Source organism: Ciconia boyciana, chromosome 2, assembly GCF_034638445.1.
Source record: "Ciconia boyciana chromosome 2, ASM3463844v1, whole genome shotgun sequence".
NCBI lineage: Eukaryota > Metazoa > Chordata > Aves > Ciconiiformes > Ciconiidae > Ciconia > Ciconia boyciana.
The window spans coordinates 37112082-37134782 of record NC_132935.1 but is presented as its reverse complement, the minus strand read 5'-3'; the positions used below and the strand labels follow the sequence as shown (position 1 = coordinate 37134782).

The 22701-nt window shown below is 37.9% G+C and overlaps 1 protein-coding gene across 6 annotated transcripts in view; it reads right to left on the bottom strand.

Annotated features, from left to right (window-relative positions):
* Window positions 1-22701, bottom strand: part of NCOA2 (nuclear receptor coactivator 2) — a 197530-nt gene that overhangs the window by 53002 nt on the left and 121827 nt on the right. For all 6 annotated transcript variants that reach the window (XM_072852358.1, XM_072852357.1, XM_072852360.1 and 3 more), the window contains one exon: window positions 3440-3543. In XM_072852358.1, the coding sequence (XP_072708459.1) occupies window positions 3440-3543 (104 nt within the window). The remainder of the gene's footprint in view (window positions 1-3439; window positions 3544-22701) is intronic.

The window sequence follows — 22701 nt, the reverse complement described above, 5'->3', positions numbered from 1 at the left end:
CATATTAAAAATACTGTACACTACTGAGCAGTTAGCAAATCCAGACAGTACAAAAGAGAAGGCTAAGGAGGGATCTTACTTCTGTCTTCAGCCGCCTAGCAGAAGGCTAAAGAGAAGACAGAGCTAGGCTCTACTCAGAGGTTCACAAGGGAAGGATGAGACGCAACAGACACTGGTTTCAACACAGGAAACTTCATGGAAATACAAGAAAAAAAAAATTCACCATGAAGGTGGCCCAAAGGGAAGAGGCTGCCCAAAAAGGCTGTGAAATAATCTTCCCCAGAGATATTCACACCTCGGCTGGACTTGGACCTGAGCCACCTGCTTTAGTCAGACCTGCTTGCAGTGGGAGGTGGGACAACACAAGCTCCAGAGGTCCTTCCCAAACTAAGTTATTTAATGATTCTGCTAAAGGGGAGGGATAGTGAAAGCACAACGCACAAGCAGAATGGCTGAGCTAATGGTTGCAAAATGCTTTGTTTGTTCTATTTTTAAATTACAAAATAATAAAACCCACGAATAAATGGACAAGTATACACTTTTCCTCACTACCTCTAAATTAACTAGGTCTTTTTTTCTCCTGTTAATTGTCGCAAATTCTAATCTCTGACTTTGTTTTTTATCATTGCTGCCTTTTTGTTTCTGATCATTCTTGGTTCCTCCTGTTAATTCACTTTCCTTGGAGAGCTCCCTCCTTTCCATGCGCTTTCGTAACATTCATGACATTTTCCTGCTGACTAGTATTTAGTTTAACTAACAATCATTTACAGGATTTAATTAATTGAGGCTCTAATACAATTTTCTATCAGCATCTCTGCTACAGATTAGTGTCTTAGACTGCATTTCATCACTGCTTGAAGCCAATGTAAGCATGATGTCTTTGGTTTAGCCCTCTCTACACCATGACAGCTCCCTGCACCGTCTGAGGACATGAAGAGCTGGACCAGAGAACTGAGTTGGCTGAAACCTAATGCAAGAGAAAAAAAAAAGATGCTAGCCACATCAGTCCCCTGAACTGTCCCACCATGAAACCACACGGCGTTTAGAGCTGGCAGAAGGGTGTGGGTTTGGCTGAACCATTCTGCTTGGCAGCGGTCCACACTTACATCAATTCAAAGGGATTGCAAAACCAAAGCCATAGCAGATGTTTATCAGAGTCCTAAGGAGAAAATTTTCAAAGGCAGAGATGGCAAGCAAGAGGTTATGAGTTACTGGCATCCCACAATAATCTTCAGTTTTCCCTACTATTTTCCTACTACAGCAGCTTCTTTGGCAAGGAAGTGCTCTGTGCTGTTTCCTCACAGCTGCTTTTTGGGTTGACCACAGAAGTGGTCATCTGAGCCTAGAGTAACACAGAGCCTTATATGCCAGTCTCCCATTTCTTTCTATTCGATTAATAAAATAATCTGGTAGGTAAGCAGCAGCAGGCTTTTGAGCAAGTTAATGCACCAAGCCACTTAAATCTTTTAGAAGCTTCCACTTTTGCAATAATTTCTTAATTCTGTCCCCAGATGCATGTGATCACAATAAACAACTTTTCTTCAGAGCTATTGGTACAATGGGGAAAAAATAACAGGCAACATGCTGGAAGAGAAAACAAGAGAACAGATACTATTTTAGATGATATACTGGAATGGAAAATACATTTGTGTTCTTTGAGCTGTTGTCAGCTCTCTCTTGTCTATTTTTTCACCCTCTCTTCCTATCTACTTTCTGCTTTAACCAAGAAATATGTTAAAATATTCCTCAGAGGCAGCTGCATGATGGATTTTACTCACTCTCTTCAGATGGAAACATTCACTATTTTGAGGATTCTTCAGTTTTATTCTTTAATAAAAACATTTCTAAACCAAATCAACTAATAAACTGTTCATCAGTTCATTCAACATTACCATTTTTATTATTATTTGGCAATGGAAAAGGGTAGGTTTTTGAAGAGGTTGTATAAAGGGGGTCTGTAAAGAAGAAATAACTTAATTGCAATTCATTAAGGAGATGAAGACACAAAGAAAGTATCTGCAGTCTTTTCACAGTGAACGTATAACAACTTTCAGTCCTTTTAAGTTTCTTGGTGCAAAAGGACCACGGTTTATTAATTTAGTTCTACAATCTTTCATTGTTAATATGCAATGGTTTTACTGTGAAGGAAAACTAAATCAAATGGAATAACAGAACAGACGGGTGATTTTACATGTCATGTTTGCTGCAATAGCCAATCATGCAAGATAAGCCAAGAAAAAAAATCTTATCCTTATTTTCCCTTTGATTAAAACAGGTCCTTACAATTAAATGTAACAGGAAGTTAAAGATAAATTTTAGCACAGCAATGCAAGAGATGGATGTTTAACCTTGTTTGATAGCAAACCCAACAACATTCAATTCAGTGAGCATGTATACTAAATATTAAATTCAATCAATTAATTTTTTACCCCCGCTTTTCAAAGAAGAACGTTTTCACTCCAACCTGTCTAATCTTCCTTATGTTTAGTACTGTGATTTTGGAGCCTTTATTTTGTACGTAGTACAGAAAACTATGTTTTCCTCTAACAAAGCATGAAAAATAATGCAAATACTTAAAACTGTTACGCATCTTGCTCCTGCCACATTCAGAAATGACAGAATAATTATGCTTCTGCCAAAGTTCGTTCCTCTAGCTTGATTCAGAGTTTGTGTTTGTTTTATCTAAAATAACATTTATTAACCTGTACAGATAAAGCCCAGGAATAAACAGTTTGCAAGTGAGCTTAAGCAGTTAAGCAGTAGTGCCAAAGGACAGTAGCATATGACACTAGGATCCCAGATAACATACCTAGCTAACATTACTATTAATACATTTAGAAGCTAGGTTTTAACCATGTAGCCTTTTGTGATATCAAAATAACAGCTAAAATCAGACAGAAATCTTAACTGAACCAACTGAAATACATGGCTTGAAAAGCTCTCCTAGATTACTTTCATATTCTAGAGGGAAGAGTCATGCTGTAAATGCTAAAATGATAAACCATTAAAACAGTATAGCAATGACATGCAATTTTAGAGGAAGTATTATTCACATGTGTACTACTGTATATGTAAGTCGATGTTTAGGTACAACACATCTTCCAAATCTGTTGTGGTTTAGAACAAATAAAACATGTACATGCAGACACCCAAGACATCCTACCAACTGAAGCCCCTCAAGTTGTCTGCATTACAAAGCAGCTGAATTATCTCTTTCTCTGCCTCTCCCCACCCCAAGTTAAAGACAGTTTCATCACTGAATCCAATAGAAATATGCTGCCTGCTCTTAAATGACATAATCCTAAGTAGCCAGGATGGTTTGTCTCTCTTGACCGTTCTTTTACAGCGACCTCCGACTGCACTTTTTCATTTCATTACACTGCTCTTCATCCTAGGGGGAGCAGAACTGGCTTAAATAAAGGAATTTTGTGCTCTTCACCTCAAGCATCATTGGTCCAAGTGCATCCTTGTCGATGACACTCTGACCCGTAGATGATACATCTGCTTTTTGCACTTCATCTTCATTAGCTGCTGCTGCTTTTTCTGCAATAAAGAAAACTATGTATTAAATGACAGAGCATTACTCTTTAAGTGACATGGTAAGAGCCCACAGAGTATTGAGACCAGCTATGAAACGGTTAGTGCAACAATACTGAAAAGGAGATGAAATAAGTCTCCCATAATGATTCAACAAGAGCATAACTCGTAAATTTGCTTCTCAGTTTTGAAGTTTTGTGACACAAATGAAATAATTCCTGCTGCTTCTCTGCTAGACATTTTGCTAGACTACAAAACATAACACTGGGCAAAGACAAGGACTCCTCATGAAGGTGCAATAAGCAAAAGCCAGGATCAAGGTGCATTAAAAGACTGGTCTAAAAGAGTATGCAAAGCTCACAGCTGCACAACTTTTCCGTGATCGCTATATTTAGAAAGAAAAACGTAAGGCCACAATCTACTGTTTCAGTACTGAGAAATAGCAGTCTCATTTCTGTTCCCATGCCTCCACCCACATTTTTGCTATCACATAAGTTTCATACTGACTTATTTACCAATATGTTATTAAAACTACATACAATTTCAAGTGCTGTATTTGAAAATTACAGGCAAGGAAATAATGATTTATTGTTTCTGGAGCATAGTGACACATATTACAATATGTTATATACAGTATCACAGATCATACCCAACTCCAAATGTAAGGGATATTCATACATACTGGAACTTTCAAATCAAGAGGGTTTATGATTCCTATCAAGTAATGAACTGTATTAATTTTTCTATTCCAAGAATTATATTGGTGTTTAACGGAGAAGTAATAAAAGTAATAAAAACAATATAGAAAATACATATTCTACATTATTTGCTAATGAAACGAGTAATTTTTTGTTGTTAGTTCTACACTCAAAACATTCTTTTATTACTTTCCAAGCAACTATGTAAAAGCTAGGGCTATACTGCAATATAGAATATTAAAAATCATTAAAGATTTTTTTATTTTTAATATTATGCAACATATTATTTTAATAAACATGAAAGCACACTGAAGTTATGATAACAAGAATTTATGCCTTCTACAACAATAAACCAGAATAAGATTCATTGTGGGAATTACTGAAAATACCATGTGCAGATGGAGCAAAGGGCCTTTGGAAAATCACCCTTAGTGAAAATTAAAGCATCAGTCATACAAATTAAAATGTATCCAAATATACAGTATTTTCCACTATCTGTAGATCTGCAATGCTGCAGCCAAAGTTCCTCTGAACTCTTTCCTTGGCAGAGGTTATAAGGTCAGTGTGAATATACGTTACTTAGACATACAGCAAAGGAACTGCTTCTGAGAAGCCGTAGGTGTTCTCCTATCAGCGATCACCTACTGGCAATAAGGCTTTGGTCACTCAGGCCGTCTCATCCTGGATTTCTATAGTTTCTTGCTTTCATGAAAAAAGAGTCACAAAAATCTTAGCTGTCTTCTTAGGGTGTGTTCATACACAATATAACACCATTGTGAATAATGATGAAACAAAATTGTTCTGAAGATGGACTTTTGCAACTAATGGGATCATTTTAAATCACTTTGATTAGCATAATCTGATAGAAATAAATATGCTAGAAATAACTATTAACCCTTCCTCTGCCACTTAAACTCACCAGGATACAAAATTAGTATTTCTCATTTGGACTGAGGACTGCAGTGGGATTTTCTTTTTTTTTTTCTTTTCTTTTAGCAAAAAGCAGAGATTAGGTGTAACAGAAAAAAATTGAACAATCCTTCCCATACTACAATACAGCAGAGTTGGCACCATATGGTGATACAATACTGAAAACATGTTCTAAAAATTGTGAAAGAATTCTGAAACGTTCTAAAAATAGGGTTGAGCTTTTAATAAAGTCGGCGATGATATTTGTTTCCATCTGTTCCTGGTAGCATAAAGTGATCCCTGGTTCCACACTGCAAAATATTATAATGGATATGGATACCAGCTTCCTGCTTTCATCCCCTCACTGCTTCAGCCATGGACATCATCTTGAGTACTGGAGAACAAGGGATCGTGCTCTAGGCGCTAGAAATGGAGGGGCTGCAGACATGGTACAGCAACGGTGTGCAAGCACATTCACTACACGGTATTTCCTGGTTTCACCAATTTACAAAGACTACTTTTGCTGATTATTTTTCTCATATTACAAAACATTTGCTGAACATTTTTATCACTCTTACAACCAAGGAGTTCATACAAACCACCAATAACATATCTGTAAAAACAACTGTTCTCTTTTATGCACACAGGCGAGGTTTTGTACAAAGAAAAAAGAGAAAGTGTTTAATTGCTGTAATGGTAATCAACATAGGAGCTGTGGTACCAGGTCAGACCAAGGATCTCTCAAGCCTCACGTCCAGTCTCTGAAAGTGGCTGCTTTCCCCTCAGTGTATGAAGATGCTCTTTAGACCTAAGCGTTGCCTACCTGCCTCTCCCAGTGATGATGGCAACACACTACACTACTCATGACATGTGGTTAGGCATTCCGAAAAGCATTATAAATCACAAGTGCTCCCAAATGATGGACTTCATAATTGGATCTGTAACTTAATTGTGTAAGAAGCTAAGTGGCCGGAGAGCTTAGAAGAGGCTACACACTGAGGCCACAAGTCCCTGTACATTTATTGAAGCGGCATTGTATAGGAAACCATGGCCTCTGACAGCCTCTGAGTAGGACCAGCAGTAACTTACGTTGATGTTGTACTGCAGCGACTGATAATGTTAAGCTGCGCAGTAAATTATCCATTTTTGACTGAACTACAAAGCCCCTCGTGAAGACTCTGTCAGCACACACAGGAAAAGTAAGTGCAAACCCTGTCAGCAGTGGGGTCCTGACAGACAGGCATGGGGAACGTCTTGAAATGCAAATCTCTTCTTCAGCGATACAGCATGTGGGGCTAATTGAGAACAAAAATTTGTTGCAGGAAGGTTGGAAAAAAAAACCAACAACTGATACATGAATTTCTAGTGCCGACAACACTCATGCATTTATCATGAGTCGGTATTTTTTGTTTTTCTTCACAGTTCCAGCTTCTGGTGTTAAGTAGTGGTGCAAAAATGTAAAGTTTACTTTTCTTTATTTTACTTCTCCTATCTTTTTTAGGTTCACTGGGGGGCCTACAAACAAATCAAAAGCACAGAGATTTTATTATTTCTACACTAGATTAATGATTTTTGAATGTTAGGGGTTAGGAAAATAGCAGCAGAGGCCGAACCTTGCAAAGCCTCTCAGAAGCCTTTTTTCCAGCCCCATGGGCATTGCTGGTATTACCCTGTGACTAACCACAGCCGCTAGATTTTTCCACTGCGGCCACTAACACGGAGAGCGGGAGCTGGTTCCCTGATCTCGCACCTTCCAGCGATGCTGCCTCCTAGAACAGCGATGCCCCTGTTCAAATGTAAAACGCCAGGAAAGCGTTACCAGGCATCCTATGGGCATGGCAGCTAAAGGAGAGCAGAGGTTTAGTATGGAAAGAGAAATAGAGCCTTGTGTCGGTGGTGGAAGTGAGCAGCGTGGAAAGGGGCTTCCCATGGCTTCACCTCCACACAGCGAATTCTCTGCTGGAGAGAGAGCGTTAAATTAGAAACCGGTCCCCATCCTTACGAATATGGCTACCAGGGATCAAGCATATTTTATCTAAATTACAGCGGAATAAACTTCACGCACATGAAATAATTATTAGCTCCGCTCAATTAAGAATTTAGCCTAGAGAGAGAAAGAATTTAAATAAAATAGAAGTCCTCCTGAGAGAGATACTACAAAGAATATATACATCCAATTATGTAGCATTTTAGTCACGTGTGTAATTTAGACTTTAAACTGTGGATATGTTTACAATCGTATATGCAGTAATATACTAAAATATATATTAGTATTTTCAATTGGGCATCTTCCGAGTGATCATAAACTGTATTTACTTTTCTACATTAATATACAGAAGAAAGAAGGGAAAAAAAGCCCTCACAAATATTTTCTGACAAATTTATCAGTGGGAAAGCCTCAAGCTTTATTTGAAGCTCATTCCAGATTCTGAAAGCAAACCTTTGTGAAATCACATTAGTTTAACAGAAATTCATAAGTCAGAGAAAGAGAAGCCAAAAGCAATAGTTTGAAGTCTCCTGCTATGTTTTAACTTAGGAAGCCTTCCTGGTTTTCCATCCTCCCAACTCAAGCTATGTCGGTTCTCCCTGGATTTCTGACAGCAGAATCAGAAGTGCTACTGACAGGCATCGCCTTCTCTTGGTTGTGTTTCAAACCCTCCCTTCCTACAGGTAGGCAGGCAGGACCAGCTGAACCACCCGAAAAGCTCTCTTTGTCTGTATCCAAGCTCTACTCCAACTTCCTTAATGAAAGCGGCTACAGAAATAGTTCCCCCTTGATGCTCTCTGCAAAACCAAAGCGCATTTTCAAAGTAAAGAAAAAAACCGTAGCCTCTGTAGGGATTGCAAAAAGATGAAGCATAATCTGAAAGAGAAAATTTGCATCAACACACATTTAGTTTATTTTTCATAGCAGAAACACTTAAGGTTCTTTATAGAACAAGAGGAGCAAAAAAGAGAGGCTGGTGAAACACTGGACAGGGCAGCACCCATGCTCTACAAACTGCTGAGGAAAAAGGTCAAGAGAAAAAAACTGTAATGGGAAGAATCAAATTTATTATCCAATACTGTTTAAAACAGGTTTTCTCAGGTGCCCCATATAATTCCTGTTCTTCATAATTTTCTGGAATTGCTATTGAAATGTCACACCCATCTCAAATTATATACCCTCATTTATATAATGATAGGTAAAAAAATATAAGCAAAGAGATTTATTATAAGGGATGCTAGAAAGCTCAACACTGCACATTAGAAAAATCACACCAATCAAGAAAGATCCTTGTAACGGTAACAGCAACATCACTTGAAAGTGATTGTAAATGCTATATAATGTTTAAACATGCAATTAAATTTTACGCTACAACTGTCTTGAAAACAACTTATCTTCTCCATTTTTTGTATGCATTAGCCAACTACTTTTGTCTTGCCTCATTCATATTTGTGAGTAACTTTACGTGGTGTGGTCCTTCTGATCTCTCCTGAATTGCCGTGCAAAAATAAAATCCCAACAATCAAGGAAACAGTAAAAGTATGTAACTGGCCGAAGGTAAGGGTAGATATAGTATTAAAAACTAATGCTAACATATAATAGAAAGTATACTTAGCAAACTGTTAAATTTTAGTTGACATTACAGTTTTAAGTATTAGATTTAATAACATCTGTGTATGACTATTGCTAAGTAATGATATTGACTGTGGTCATGGACAGGAGGTTTTTAACATGAATAGGGCTATACAAAAAGTACCTTCGAATGTATCGACTTGGATAAAAAACAGGAAAAACAACAAAAAAAGAAAGCTTGTATTTGGTAATGTGAGTAGTTTTGGATCACTACACATGATGAAGCAAAGCAGCGAAGAACGTGTAAGTTATTTTGATGCTTGGTTAACCACAGGGAAAGCAGCTCTGCCTTGTAGCTGCGTAATTCAAAGCACGACGATCCACGGTTCACATGGAACTTGATATCCACATGCACATTTCCTACCCAGTTCCCATCACCTCGACACAAATTGTTTTTTCTCCCTCAAAGCAAGTAATTTTTCAAAAGACCGGTGCCTAAGAAACAGCCACTATTTCAGCAATCCATTTTAAGACCAGCTTATCCCATCCCTGTGAATAAAGTTAGCTACTATTTTAGGGAAGTGATTATGTAGTGAGGTTGCTCTTTCATCATACAGCATACATCTGTCCAGAGCAAAGACGCTATTAGACTCTTGAATACATTTTTTCCCCCAGAAAGTACAGATCAAGTCTTACAGGAAAAACTATGTAACATCTCAGGAAGGTTTTAGGAGGTAAAACACGGGAGAATTATGCATCTGCACCGAACTAAAATTAGAAAAGCTGCCATATGGCTCTGTGAAGCCAGCAGCACGTTCTTATTCATTAGGAAGCATTCTGCTAACATAAAAACACAAGGCCTTCCTGTGCTCTCCAAATGTGTTTATCTTTTCAACATTAATGCACGATATATCATCAGGCTGCTGAAATCTCCTGCAGTGCATATTAAAAAAGCACAGCTGCACTTTTTCTCAGCACGTTTATTCACTGTGAGCAATCTAAGAGTGCAGCTTTGCCCATCTCCCCGACACACAGCCCTCTTGTTAGCACGGCTCGGCTCCCTTTGGTTGGAAAGGGCTGCGCGCCCACCCACCCGCTCAGCCCAGCCCAGGCCAGCAGCATCCCACACCTTCCCATGCCCCGCTCCACTCATCACACCCACATGGTTTACCTTCATATTTATTACTGCTGGTGGAAGCACACTTAAATGGTAGATGACCCCAGGGCTTAAGCTAAAAGCCCTCAGAAAGCTGTAAGCTCAATTACTCGCTCAGGAGTAATAGCACTTACAACACCGCAATTTCTTCTTTGCAGTGTTTTCAACTTCTAATTGGCACAGCTGCTCTCCGTCCCACGCATACCTGCCCCACCTTCTCACTGTAAAGAAGCATCAGTAAGACACTAGCTCTATGAAAAGCTTTGCATTCTCACAAAAACATCAAATACAGGTAAACTTTCATGGAGCTTTCCAAGCTTTGAGTGATGTCTGCTCTTAGAAAATTCAGTAACAGTAGCCAGTGTATAAAATTTTCATGGACACTGAAAGTAAAACAAGGACTGAAAAACCATGATGGATTTAGGAATAGCAACAACTAAAATTAATACTAGTTTCATTTCTCTTAATAATTTTGACATTTCTCCATCATTCTTTTTTTGTACAAGTCAGCATTTTTGTCACCCAATACAACTTCTGTAAGAAGTACTGCCTCAGAAATAATTGCCCCCAGCTCAGTTAAACTGGAACAAGGACAAAAATAATGAAATTCAACTCACCAAGAATAATATTTAACTGCTGGACAGAAAGAAGCCTAGTATATGCATTTTACTACCTTTTCCTTGGTTTCTTCTCTTCTCCCTTCTCATTTTGCCTGTCTTTTCTGTTGTCACATCTACGAGCTCTTTTTTCTCTCATTATTACAAAACACAGTGGTCCACTTTTTGCAAGTGAGGAAGAAGAGGACAGGCAGCAGCAGTGGATGTGCCCCCTCCTTCCACCCCTTGCCCCAGGAGCCTGTTGGGTCCAAGCCCCATGAGCTGGGGTATCGCAGTGCCACATGCCCGGCACACGGCTCCATTCAGAGCACTGAGGCTGAGTCCCATGCTCTATAAATAAACTTAAATAGCTTCTCTCAAGGTTGCTAACTCTTGGATTTAACAGCGACAACTAAAAGTGACAATGTTATTTACATAAATAGCATTATTTGCAGAAATATGTACCTGCTATTCCCAGATTTATCTACTTAATGCAGTGGCAGAGATTATTCACACCTGAGATGACCTCAGAAGGTCACTAGTTTCTGCTAAGTTAAGGACTGGGGACTGAAGTAAAACCCAGAATTACAATCTACTTGCTGCTGCTTAACTGAAAAATAAAGTGTCCTATCTGGGACCCCAAATCCTCAACAGCTTGATCCATCCCCAGCATGCCATAAAAATACAAAACACCACCACAAGTAAAATAATTTCCCTGCTGAGATTATTTCTAGTATTTGTATTTCTCAGTAAAGACACAGAAGTACAACTGTCATCCTACCATTTAAGTGAAATCTAAACTAAGACTAAAAGCAGCCCTGGATCCAGAAACTATTTCTCACCCCATGCCTCATTTTAAACTGTGAGGATATGTCAAACTACCACATTGTGAGTAGAAAGTTGTTCTTCATTAAGATCTCTTGAACATGGAATTAAGCTTCTATCACAACCTTCACCTGTTGATCCCCTGGACATCTTGCAACACTGACCTTTTTCCACTGAGTTTTCAAAAACATGGAAAGTAGTTTTACTCCTGCAGAATTTTTAGACAGGTCTTAGCTTATTAAAATATTTGAGTACGTTCAACATATGCTTTTATATAAAATGAAAGGGTGTGCTTAACTTGCAAACTGATAAATCAAATGTGTGTGCATGTATATATTCCTGGTTTTAAGCTATATTATTTCTCTTTTCTCCAAAAAGACCACTAACACTATCTTTCCAATGTATACTGACTGGCTAGAGAAAGAGCATAAATAAATTAGTCATCAAAGGTGCTGGCTGCCCAGGAGACTTCCCTATCAAAAGGCCAAAATCCAGGATGGTGCTGAGAATTTATAATTTTCACTGGTTTAAAATTCTTTGTTAAATGCTGGGGTTTGGGATTTTTTTTTTTTTTTTCCCCATTTACACTTCCTAGGAACGTGTAGTAACCAGTATAATCTCAAATCTCTGACTGGTTGTGGTGTAATTTAGAATATTTTATAAGTCCCTAAAATACAGTACTTAGACAACAAAGGAATACACATGGTAGATTAAGTACATTGGCTATCAGTGCCTTACCCCAAAATACCCTCAATTTAATCAGTCACTTATTATTCTATTCTGGAATCAAATATATGTATACAAATATATGTACCTGTAGCTGTATATATGAACACATATCCAGGAAACAGTTTTGCCTCTGTTAGTACTTAGATGACTTCAAAACACTCAAGCGTACATGATAACAAACGCCATGCATCCATCAGCATTGACTTAAAATCTGTTACATTAATATGGCTGACTGTCAAAAGAAAGAGCCAATCTAACTGATCTCTGCACTGAAATATTAGATACAAATATTTGGCATCACTCAATTTAACAAAGTAATTATTTTCTTTGGTATGTACTGAATTAGGACAGAAAATTTTACTGTATTTTTTGGCATTTACAATTTTCTAAGTGTTAGATATTTACTTAATGAGTAACCTCATCTTGTTTTGATAATTCATCTCTAAAAACAACATTAATATGAATTTCTAAATGGTGGGAGCCTGACGTTCTTTAACATTTTGGCTGAGCTGATGTTTTCAAAGACAAGAAATATGGCAGGATCTGATAATTTTGTTCAAAACAGGGCTCCATCACTGTCTCAGAAATAATATATTGCTTTCACAAAAGTTAACAGCTCTCCAGTTGGTTCTTTGACGCGTAAAAACACAGGCAAGATTTTGAAAATAAAGATACAACGGTTAACACGCTTTAGACTAGAATCTGCAGATGCAATTGCCAAGCTAATTAAACTTATAGGTTTCCAAAACTTAGGCCAAAATAACATACTGCAAAGGAATATTAATCTAGCCAGACTCCACTTCTTGAAGCCTCACTCTTATGTACTCAACCAACTGTTAAAAGGAAACAGATGACTCCTTTTCTTCAAATGCCACATCGCCATGATTACAAAGTATCTTCTTTATTTTAGGATGCTGATGATAATTCTTTGTGACACACCAGATCATTCACAACAACAGGCAAAGATCTTTTTGCTTTTATAAATTGCCACTGACGACTGCAAAAGTTTTCAAGAGACCTAATATGGCACACCAAAAAGAAATATGATGGATCATGGGCTCCCTATGAGCCCATGAAAGAAAGTTTCCATAATAAAGTGTAGGCCAAAATGGAGCACAGATAACTGAAGACAGCTAAGGAAGAACAGAAACAAGTTTAATTTAATGTGTCCATGCTAACATGGATAACAGGGCTCCTACTGCTTCTAATAGTCCAGATTATAGTATATAAATCTTTTATGAAAAAGCTCTAAATCATTAAGGACAAGTAAAGTTTTCTTCCTATAATAGCCCAGTGTTCAGAAATAGAAGCTGGGGCCCCTCTTCTTGCTTGTCTAACTCAGCATCACAGGCATCAGCAAAACATCTAAATCAATTTAGAAACAGAAATGTTCCTCTTACTGCAAGGAAAGCAGAAGGAAAAACAAAAGCTTCCTAAAAGAGCTTGTTTACTTCTGCATGTTAGTTACTTAAAGAAATTTTTTAACCCAAATCCTTTACGAAACTGTGTTTTAAGATTCATTTCATATATTTCAAGAGTGGCTACATTACTTCAGGTACATTATGAATACAGCATGGCTGTTGGAAAGATGGCAATGACTATTAACATGTATCATTTAAGATAGTCTCTAAAATTAAAAGATCTTTTTTCATTACCCTAGAAAAGTTTGGCTTATCTTGTTGCTAAGATTTACATCCCGACAAAGTCACTTTTAATCTCAATTACATTAATTTGTTCTGTCATATTTTAAAATGCCTGATAATAGGACTGATAGGTACAAATGGGCTCCCTTCAATAGACTGAACCATACTTACAACTTAATTAATTAGGCATTATCGTTTCTTGTTCTCTATTTCAGAGTCCTGAAGTAGGGATCAGCACCTAGTCTTAAATAAATCAGTATAATCCATAAACAGAAAAATAATTAAACACAAACAGTACTGCTTTCTCTGTTTTCTCAGTGAGCTTTATCAGTTCTCCTCTGAGAAGAAACTTTGACCTGCTTTAAAAACAGCTCCCTTAACCGCGGGCGACTAGCAGCTCACTGGAAAGGATGCTCCATGTCATGGCGGTGGGCGCTGCTATAGCCAGCTCTGTAGCCTTGCTGTTCCTCACCAGTCCCACGGTCCTGACACAGCACAGGCTGGGAGTGAGGTGCCCCCATTTGGCAATCGTCTCATTGAGTATGCTGAACAAATGTGGCTTTAGCCAGTAAATGTTGAAAATTAAGGTCTAACTCCAGTCGTGTCCCTCCTTGGCACGAAGGCTGGTAACGCAGGTCTGCAGCCAAGTCCATGCATCAGATCGAAGTGATAATCCAGAACCTTTTTCTCCAGTCTGCAATTTACTTACTCGCTTGCAAAAAGGAACATGGATGCCTGCTCCTCACTTCACCCATTAGAGCATCAACAGGTGAGACCTTTTAAATAATAGTAGTTATTTCCACAGGAGTATGGGTCCACCTCAGCCTAGATATTTAAGGATACAGGGTTTTGAGCTAAGTGTCGAAATTCTAAGCCATTTGTAGATCTGGGCCAAAGTCCTTATTTTAAAAAAAACAAGAAAACCAAACAAACAAAAAAACCAACAAAAGAAACCAAACCCCCACCTTTGGAAAGGGTTTAAGCTGTTGAGATAAAGGATATATGCTCCTTGTCTGAGCTTCACAGAAAGAAAGAATGACAACGCCCACAACCATCACAGAGCTCGGGGAAAGGAAGAGTATTCTTACACAGTAACTCACAATGACCCTGAGAAAACCAATATCCTCCCTCAGTTATATTTAATAAAGGTTTTATGGACTGGCTTCTCTGCCTGTATCACTGATACAAAAATGCAACCAAAAAAAAAAAGCTTATTTGGCATCTTTACACTTTAGATTGCCAACCGCAAACACATAATTATATTTTGAGCATTAAGTACAATGGCCTGACAAGCTGTATTATAAAGTCTAGTTAAAATCAGCATCTCTAGCAGTTAGACAGATGGTGGCTCAACTTCCAAGCTTAATAGTAATCACAAAAATCCTTGATATCGATCAGTGTAACACTCAACGATTTATTAGTGAGTTTTGTCACATTCCCTAAAACAATTCGATGATTTTTTACTGCAGCACTAAGAGAAAAAATAGTATCAGAGAGACAACAGTGAATGGAATAAAACTGTCACAGCTACAGTGATGCTGGTCCCAAAACTATGGCTAAAGCTGCACTGAAGGCAAGAGAGAGCGTAACTGGGGAAGAAGTGGAAAACAAAATGCAGGACAATTATTAAAAAGGAGAGAAAAGAAATCAACAAAGGCTGAAATACAAAGAAAATCCATTCTACATAAAATATCACTTTTGACAGCTAGTGACAGGGAGTATTGCGTTCAGAAAAGTCAAGGGGGATATTAAGAAATAACTGAAGATAGAAAAATAAACTCATACATTCAAATATTTCCTCCAAGCTAAGGAGATAAAACGTTTTGTAGAAAAGAAAGAAGACAGGAAGAATTTTACGTTATTGGCACAAAATACCTCGATATTTTTCCACCCAACACCAAAACAAACAAACCAAGAAAAATCTAAATGAGGGTCCCTCTGAGTTTTCCAATCTATATTTAGATTTTACAACCTTGACATCTCTTCCTCCTCTTTTTTTTCCATTTCCAAGCAAATCAATTGTTATATTTAAGCACACTTCCTCTTCAGTGTTGAACATAGGCCCAGACCTCATTTGACATAGAATAACCTGTCTCTGGAAGACATCTCCCTGAGAAGGATCATGGGAACTGCAGGTCGTTCCAATTCTTTCTAGGAAATTGTGCCTCAGAAGAAAAAGTACCAGTAAAAGGCTAGTGCTCTTCATGCTCACACATCTTAAGATGGCAAGGGATGACTCTTAACTGTCTAGCCGGGTCTCTGTAACGCATCCCAAAATGTTTCACCAAGTGACTCCTGCATCATGCCAAGAACTTCCACTGAATTACAACATATATTTTGAAGGACATTCAAATCTGTTTGGGAGGGCTGATAGAACCTACCAATTTCTTCACTAAGTTGCTTGAAATTTCAATTAACTTTCCACTAAGAATCTGCACCTTATGTGTTGGATTGTGTGACGTTATGCGATTGGATTGTGTCACCTTATGTGAGCTGGATTTGGCCTCGGATTCCAGGTGTTAAGCCGTACCCTGCCTTTGCTTGTTAAAGAGTCTTCTGTGGCAGGCACACTGCATAGCTCTGTTTCGCTTTGCATCGGTAAGCGAAGCAAGGTTTGCAGGGACATGCCTTTCTGATTCAAGATGAATACAGCCTCAGTGACCAGAGATACCACGCTGCTGCTTCTTCCACAGGGGCATGTGGATACTATTTTGGATAACATGGCAATATCTGGAGCATCTCCAGTTATGGAGTATCTACTTTGAAAGTTTTCTACTTTGGCAGAACTTAAATTTATGTACTTTTCTGTCTCCATCTTCTGACTTTGCTCTGATCTTGTGCGAGCTAAAGAAGAGTGGTTTGCTTTCAGAGCGAAGAGGGAGTGTAAGTGTGTAGTACACACACAAGAGTACCCATTGTCTTGTAAAATACACACAGATGTGCCAACACACTTTAATGATGAAAGGAAACAGAAGGCATATGTCTTGGCTCTCTAACCATCTGTCTGAGGACATTCACTAGGAGCTCAACAGCATACACGACAGAGCAAGTAACTGATCATTTACCATGTCATCCTTCAAGCTTCAGTCTATGTTTTTTTCCTCAGTTGCACACTGCGGGTTTTCATAAAAAGCTTAAGTAGTAATTGTTTTTCATCTCCTCAGTCATTTCACATTCAAGGACCCCTATTTCTAACTAACTGTGCAGTTGTCCATATGTAGAATCTTTTACAGAAATAACAAAAATGACTTAGAACAGATGCAATTATCTCGGTTCTAGTTTGAACACAGAGGAGCCTTTGATCAATACCTCTTTAATGTGCTGTGAATCCACAGGTTTTCAGGATTCAAACATGGTATGAAAGGCATTGTACCCTATTGTGAGTAAATATTATATTATCACTTTTCAAGCTGCAGTCTTTAAAAAGAAAAGATAAAAGCTGTGTAACAAAAGCTAGGTGCCTTATAATAGATGATCTTATTTTGACTGAAGTATCATCACCACTCTCAGTAAATTAATTTGCTGTTCCATAAATTAAGCTCCACAGAGACAGTCAAGGTAACATGAAGTCTCCTTCTTCATTTACTTGCTGTACATGCTGCTGAGATTAGTATGTTGCATTCACTAATCTAAAGCACACAGCAAGCCCTGGTGTTCTGCAGTCAGCACCTTTTACACTGCATACCTTCCAGCAATAAGAGACTACAAACACAAACATTAAGACTTGAATCAGCAGCCCCCAATTCTTCTTTAGCACCTAAACTCAGTATTTCTCCTTTAGCACCTAAACTCAGTATTTATTATTGACCAGATACCTCTGAAGACAGAGCAGCTGGTGAGAAACACTAGACTCAAGAGCTTAGTTCATATTGTGGAGAGCTGGATGTCAGCCTATATTTCTGAATTTTTTTTCCCAAATTTAAAATGCTAAATGTATTTATGATGTTTACAGTTCATAAGAGATTACATTATAAACTGCAAAAGAAAAACTGCAAAGTTTTGAAGTTTAAAGTGCTCAGTGACAGTTTAAATGCAGCCTGAGAACAATACACTATCTGCAAGGAGGTAGCCTTCAAAATCCTAAATTTCATCTCCATCTTTCTTATACAAGACATTTTTACTACACTCCCAGAAGTAAAAAATACATAGACCATTCTATGATCGTTAAATATTAAAGTAACAAAACAAAAACTTTAATGAAAATATTCCTACAAAGAGGGAACACTTGAGACATATCCCCCAAAGCATGTTAAATATAGGAGAAGCAGCTCAATCCTTTATAGCATTCCCCAACATTGGTATTATGGACCTCTTAGATTGCAACCATCTTTGCAGCTACAGAACATAAAACCATGCTCCACTAGTTTGGTCATTTAGAGGTTATGAAAGAAAACAAAATAAAGATCAAATAAAAGCAAAATACAAGTAGGATGCAAAACAAACAAGCAAGTTTTCCTGGAACACCTGCCAATAATTACTATTTCTACCTGAAAAAGACCACTATCTTAACAGTTAGAAGTGAATATTTAGTTTCTCTTCAACTTTGAACCACAGCTTGGAGTCAAAGCTTAGATTTCTGGTCTAAAACTTCAAGCAAATTATCTCTAAAAGTGAAGTCATCCATCATTGACAAAGTTGAAGGCCACGCACAAGAGACATGTCTTGTTAAGTGTCAGTCATCACCCGACACCCTGCAATGCCCAAAAGTGCCAAGACAGTGGTGGGTGTTAACCCATGGTTCAGTCATTGCTGGCATGCTTGGACCCGTGTTGGAGGGAGCCCCACCATGGACCTGTGGGGAGATAGATCTGTCCTCCCAGTCAAATCAAAAATACTGCTCAGGCTCACCACACAACCACACAAATACTACTGCCAGGGTAAGGGAGGGAATGGAAACTCCTGGCCAGGAGGAGGGCAGGGATGGTGGAACCAGGGCTTTCAACAGCTGCCTCATTTCCCACACGTTAGTCTACAGCCTGCACATCAACATCTTTAGGACCACTCTGTTATTGCTCTTAGTCAAAATAAAGAAAAACAAAATTGACCTAAATCTCCTAATCAGATGATGAGTAAACAGTCTCATTAACTTTGGGGAACAAGGCTATATTTATCCTAAAACATCAGATAGGACTTCAACCATGATTAGGAAGCAAAAAACAACAACAATCCACTAAATCCTATTAAGTGCATAGATTTTACACTGGTTTCACAATTTTGATTACCAGTTTGATGACTATTTTTGTCTGTTTTCTTGAAGCAAGAGAATTACAGAATCACAGACTGGTTTGGGTTGGAAGGGAGCTTTAAAGATCATTTAGTCCACCCCCCCGCCATGGGCAGGGACATCTTTCACTAGATCAGGCTGCTCAAAACCCCGTCCAACCCGACCTTGAACACTTCCAATGATGGGGCATCCATAACTTCTCTGGGCAACCTGTTTCAGTGTCTCATCACCTTCATTGTAAAAAAATTTCTTCCTTATGTCCAATTTAAATCTACCCTCTTTCAGTTTAAAATCATTGCCCCTTGTCCTGTCACTCCAGGCCTCAGTAAAAAGTCTCTGTCTTTCTTATAAGCCCCCTTTATACATTGAAAGGCCACGGTAAGGTCCCCCCAGAGCCTCCTCTCCAGGCTGAACAATCCCAACTCTCTCAATAGTTTGAGCCCAGTGTGGACACGAGCATATGTCAGAAAGGCGTCTTCAGCTACTCCTCTCATAAGTCATAGCAATTAAAGTGTAACACTGCTTCCACAGAAAACTACTAGTATAGTTAAAGTGCCATAACTTATGTGTAGATAAGGCCTAAGCCAACTAGTCTGCATGATACGCAACTCCAGTAAAATAAGCAAACCCCAGGAAATTTCCCACTTGATGGGTCTGCTGGCCAATGACTACCTTTCATCAGAGCCAGGAAAGAAACTGATGGTCTGCGGTACCTAAAACCAGTTTAAATTCTTCAGTGAATCAGTAGTTCTCTGCAGGCATGCAAGCAGTAAAGTCAACATAACTGGACATTTAGCCAAAACACTTTACAATGTACAGAGGAAGATCAAAGCCATTTTCAGTGCATCACTCTCAGCTGTAGGTAGAGGAGCAAAGCAAATTCAGTAATAGATTTTTTTGGTAAATGTTCTGCATAAATTGCTCGACTTCACAGCACAAATTCCTCTGACACTTAATTCAGTCTTAAAATCCCATCAGGCTGAAAGTACATCACATATAAATAATAATAACCATGCAGAACTCCTTCAAAAAAAAGATTCAAAAATTGGCATCAATTTTAAATCTTCTGCCATCTCAAATATGATTAACATAAAAAAAATATAATTACAGTAATGTTGCCCAACTGAAATATTTGCAAGACAAAAAACAACAAACAAAAACCAAGTCTGCATATGCTCTCTTGTCTTAATACCCTGATTTGGTAAGATATTTATGCACATAACTTTAAACCTTTAAGTAGTTCCACTGACTTAACAGGGATTACTCATCTGCTTAAAGTTAGGCAGTTGCTTAAATACCTTGTAAAATATGAATCTAAATTCAGATCTGATAAATTCAAAGTAATAGCAGCCAAAGTAACACCTCATTACAGCTTTAAGACCATGCTGTTTTCCTTTAGCAAGCGATTTTACTTGCACACTGGCACTGGAGGTAACAATAGACTATCTGCTGGAGTGGCCCTGTGATTACAAAGTAGTACTGCTACAGGGAAGCAAAAACTGGTTTTGCTATCAAATGTGAAGCCAGAAAAAGAAGATCTATATGATTAACAACAAGCCTTCTTTTTTAAATTCATACAGGGTCCATAGCTCTTGCATGTCTCTCTTCACCAAGTACTTCTTCTCCCAGCGTGGTTTGGCTTTCACATGGTGATTCATCCTGTGCAAGGTTTGTCTTGTAAGGCTATTCTGAAAACAAGATCTGACAACTCAAAAGTGTTCATGAACAGCTAGACTGATAATCGCCACCCTGATATCCCTTCCCTGTACTACTGACAAGCCGATCTACAGAACACAAAACCTCTTTAGAAACTGGTAACACATGAAAGCTGAACTCTGCAGGAAAATGGAACTGTGACATAAAATCACATTTGGGATACTTTGGCACAGTAGGTTATATCCCACTGTATGTGAATCTAAATAAGACAGGTGGATGCCATCCTAAAAAAAGGCTACAGAAACCAAAAAGGCATGGAGAGTGGAAGGAGAAAAATAAGAGATGCAGACCTGGAGCTTAATAAAAGGTACTCAGGGAACTTGAGGAAAAACAAACAAACAAACAAACAAAAAACCAAACCAAACCAAAACAAACAAAACCAAAAAACAACCCACATCTTGTACTTGATGTCAGGACACATTCTTCAGCCCTCCTAGGGGGGGTCAGAGGAGACTGCTTAGCTAGAGAAACTGCTGAAGAGGCTTAAGGTGATCTTCAATATTCTCTGCACCTACTGCATTGCTGATATCCAGAGAAGAGGGTAAAGGCACAACTAGATAATGAAGAAAAGGAGGTTACAAAGCCTGAAACAGGAGATGTTCAAGCAGTGAAATGTAACAAATATTCTCTGCTTTAAAATGTGAGCTATTTACTTGCTGAGACTGAGGTTAGCATGATGGAAAAAAAGAGCTTTAAACTAAGGGCAAAGGTTTAATTTTTATATCCTGCTTAATACCTAGAAGGCAGAAAAATCAGCTAAAGGGGGACAGAGCAACCAAAAACAATAATGAGAAAGAAAAATGCTAACATAATGAGAGGAGTCAGGCAGATGACTCAAGATTCAAGGAAAAGGACTGCTGTAGGTATGAAATCAAATGAGATTGATGTGAAACAGTTCAGCTGATTGTAAACTAAGGAGGAAAAGAATCCAGACTCCTTTTACTTGCTGTCAGAATTTTGTTGTCTTCAGATATGAGAAAACATTTTCAGCAGTACTTACACAACTGAAATGAATCTGTCTTAAGTGCCGAAGTTGTTTCTTAAAAATAAGGTAGGATCCTAAAATCAATCAGACACTATTTTACTAAATATATTTCTTAAGTACAATCAAATGGCTTTATAGCTTCTTGGCTGTGTGGCATATAAAGGAACATTTATCCCCAGTGGTCTTTACACTTGCCTAAAACAAGCTTTTTTAATTAAGCATGTGCAAATCGGAACTTACTGTGCTTGCACACATCTGTGTACATTATGAACACATCTGCAGCATATATGACTATTACTCAAAGTAACTTAACATAGACTGCAAATAACAGGAGAGCTTACACTTTCATGACCATGTAACACAACCATAAACCCACCATTTCATATCACTTTTATGCTATAAATAAAAAACTGAATGAATTTTTTCCAAGTGCTTGAAATACAAGTCTCAAATCCCCAGTAGAAACATCCACTTAAGATTTACATGAATACAACTTCTGTTTCATCTCTATGCTAAAATCACAATTTTTCATCTCCTCTGGACATCCACAAATCTCTATCCAATCACTGTAAGATAATATGGTAAAAGTCCTCAGTAGGAAATTAAGCTTTTGTAAAGAAACTTATTTTCATTTTCCCAAGTACTAAAAACATTTCAAAACCCAGATTAAAGCTACACACTATGGTTACATCTTCCAAATATCTTTAATTCTTCTAATTAATTCAGTTGCACACATATATTTATAACTTGCTTTCAAATTGTAATAAACCGAATTTCTAACATACCACAACTGAAGAATCATTGAAGTATATACTGTGAGAAATGAGATAAAGATAACAGATATAGTATTGCAAATATATATTTGCATATAAAATAGATCAGGAAAACATTATACTAAATTATATATTATTACTACAGCAAAAAAATCTATTACTTTTTTAGCTACCAGCCCAGCAAGCTTGACATGGGAAATGAATATCAATCTGTATTTCTTCCTTCCTCATTTTCATTCCTAGAACCTAGAATAAAGTCTCCTTGTCAAATCTCAGTAGCAGCTATAAAACTTGTTGCTTTCAGTGGCTTTACGAGGTATTTATAACTGACTGCGCTTTTGTAAGTAATTA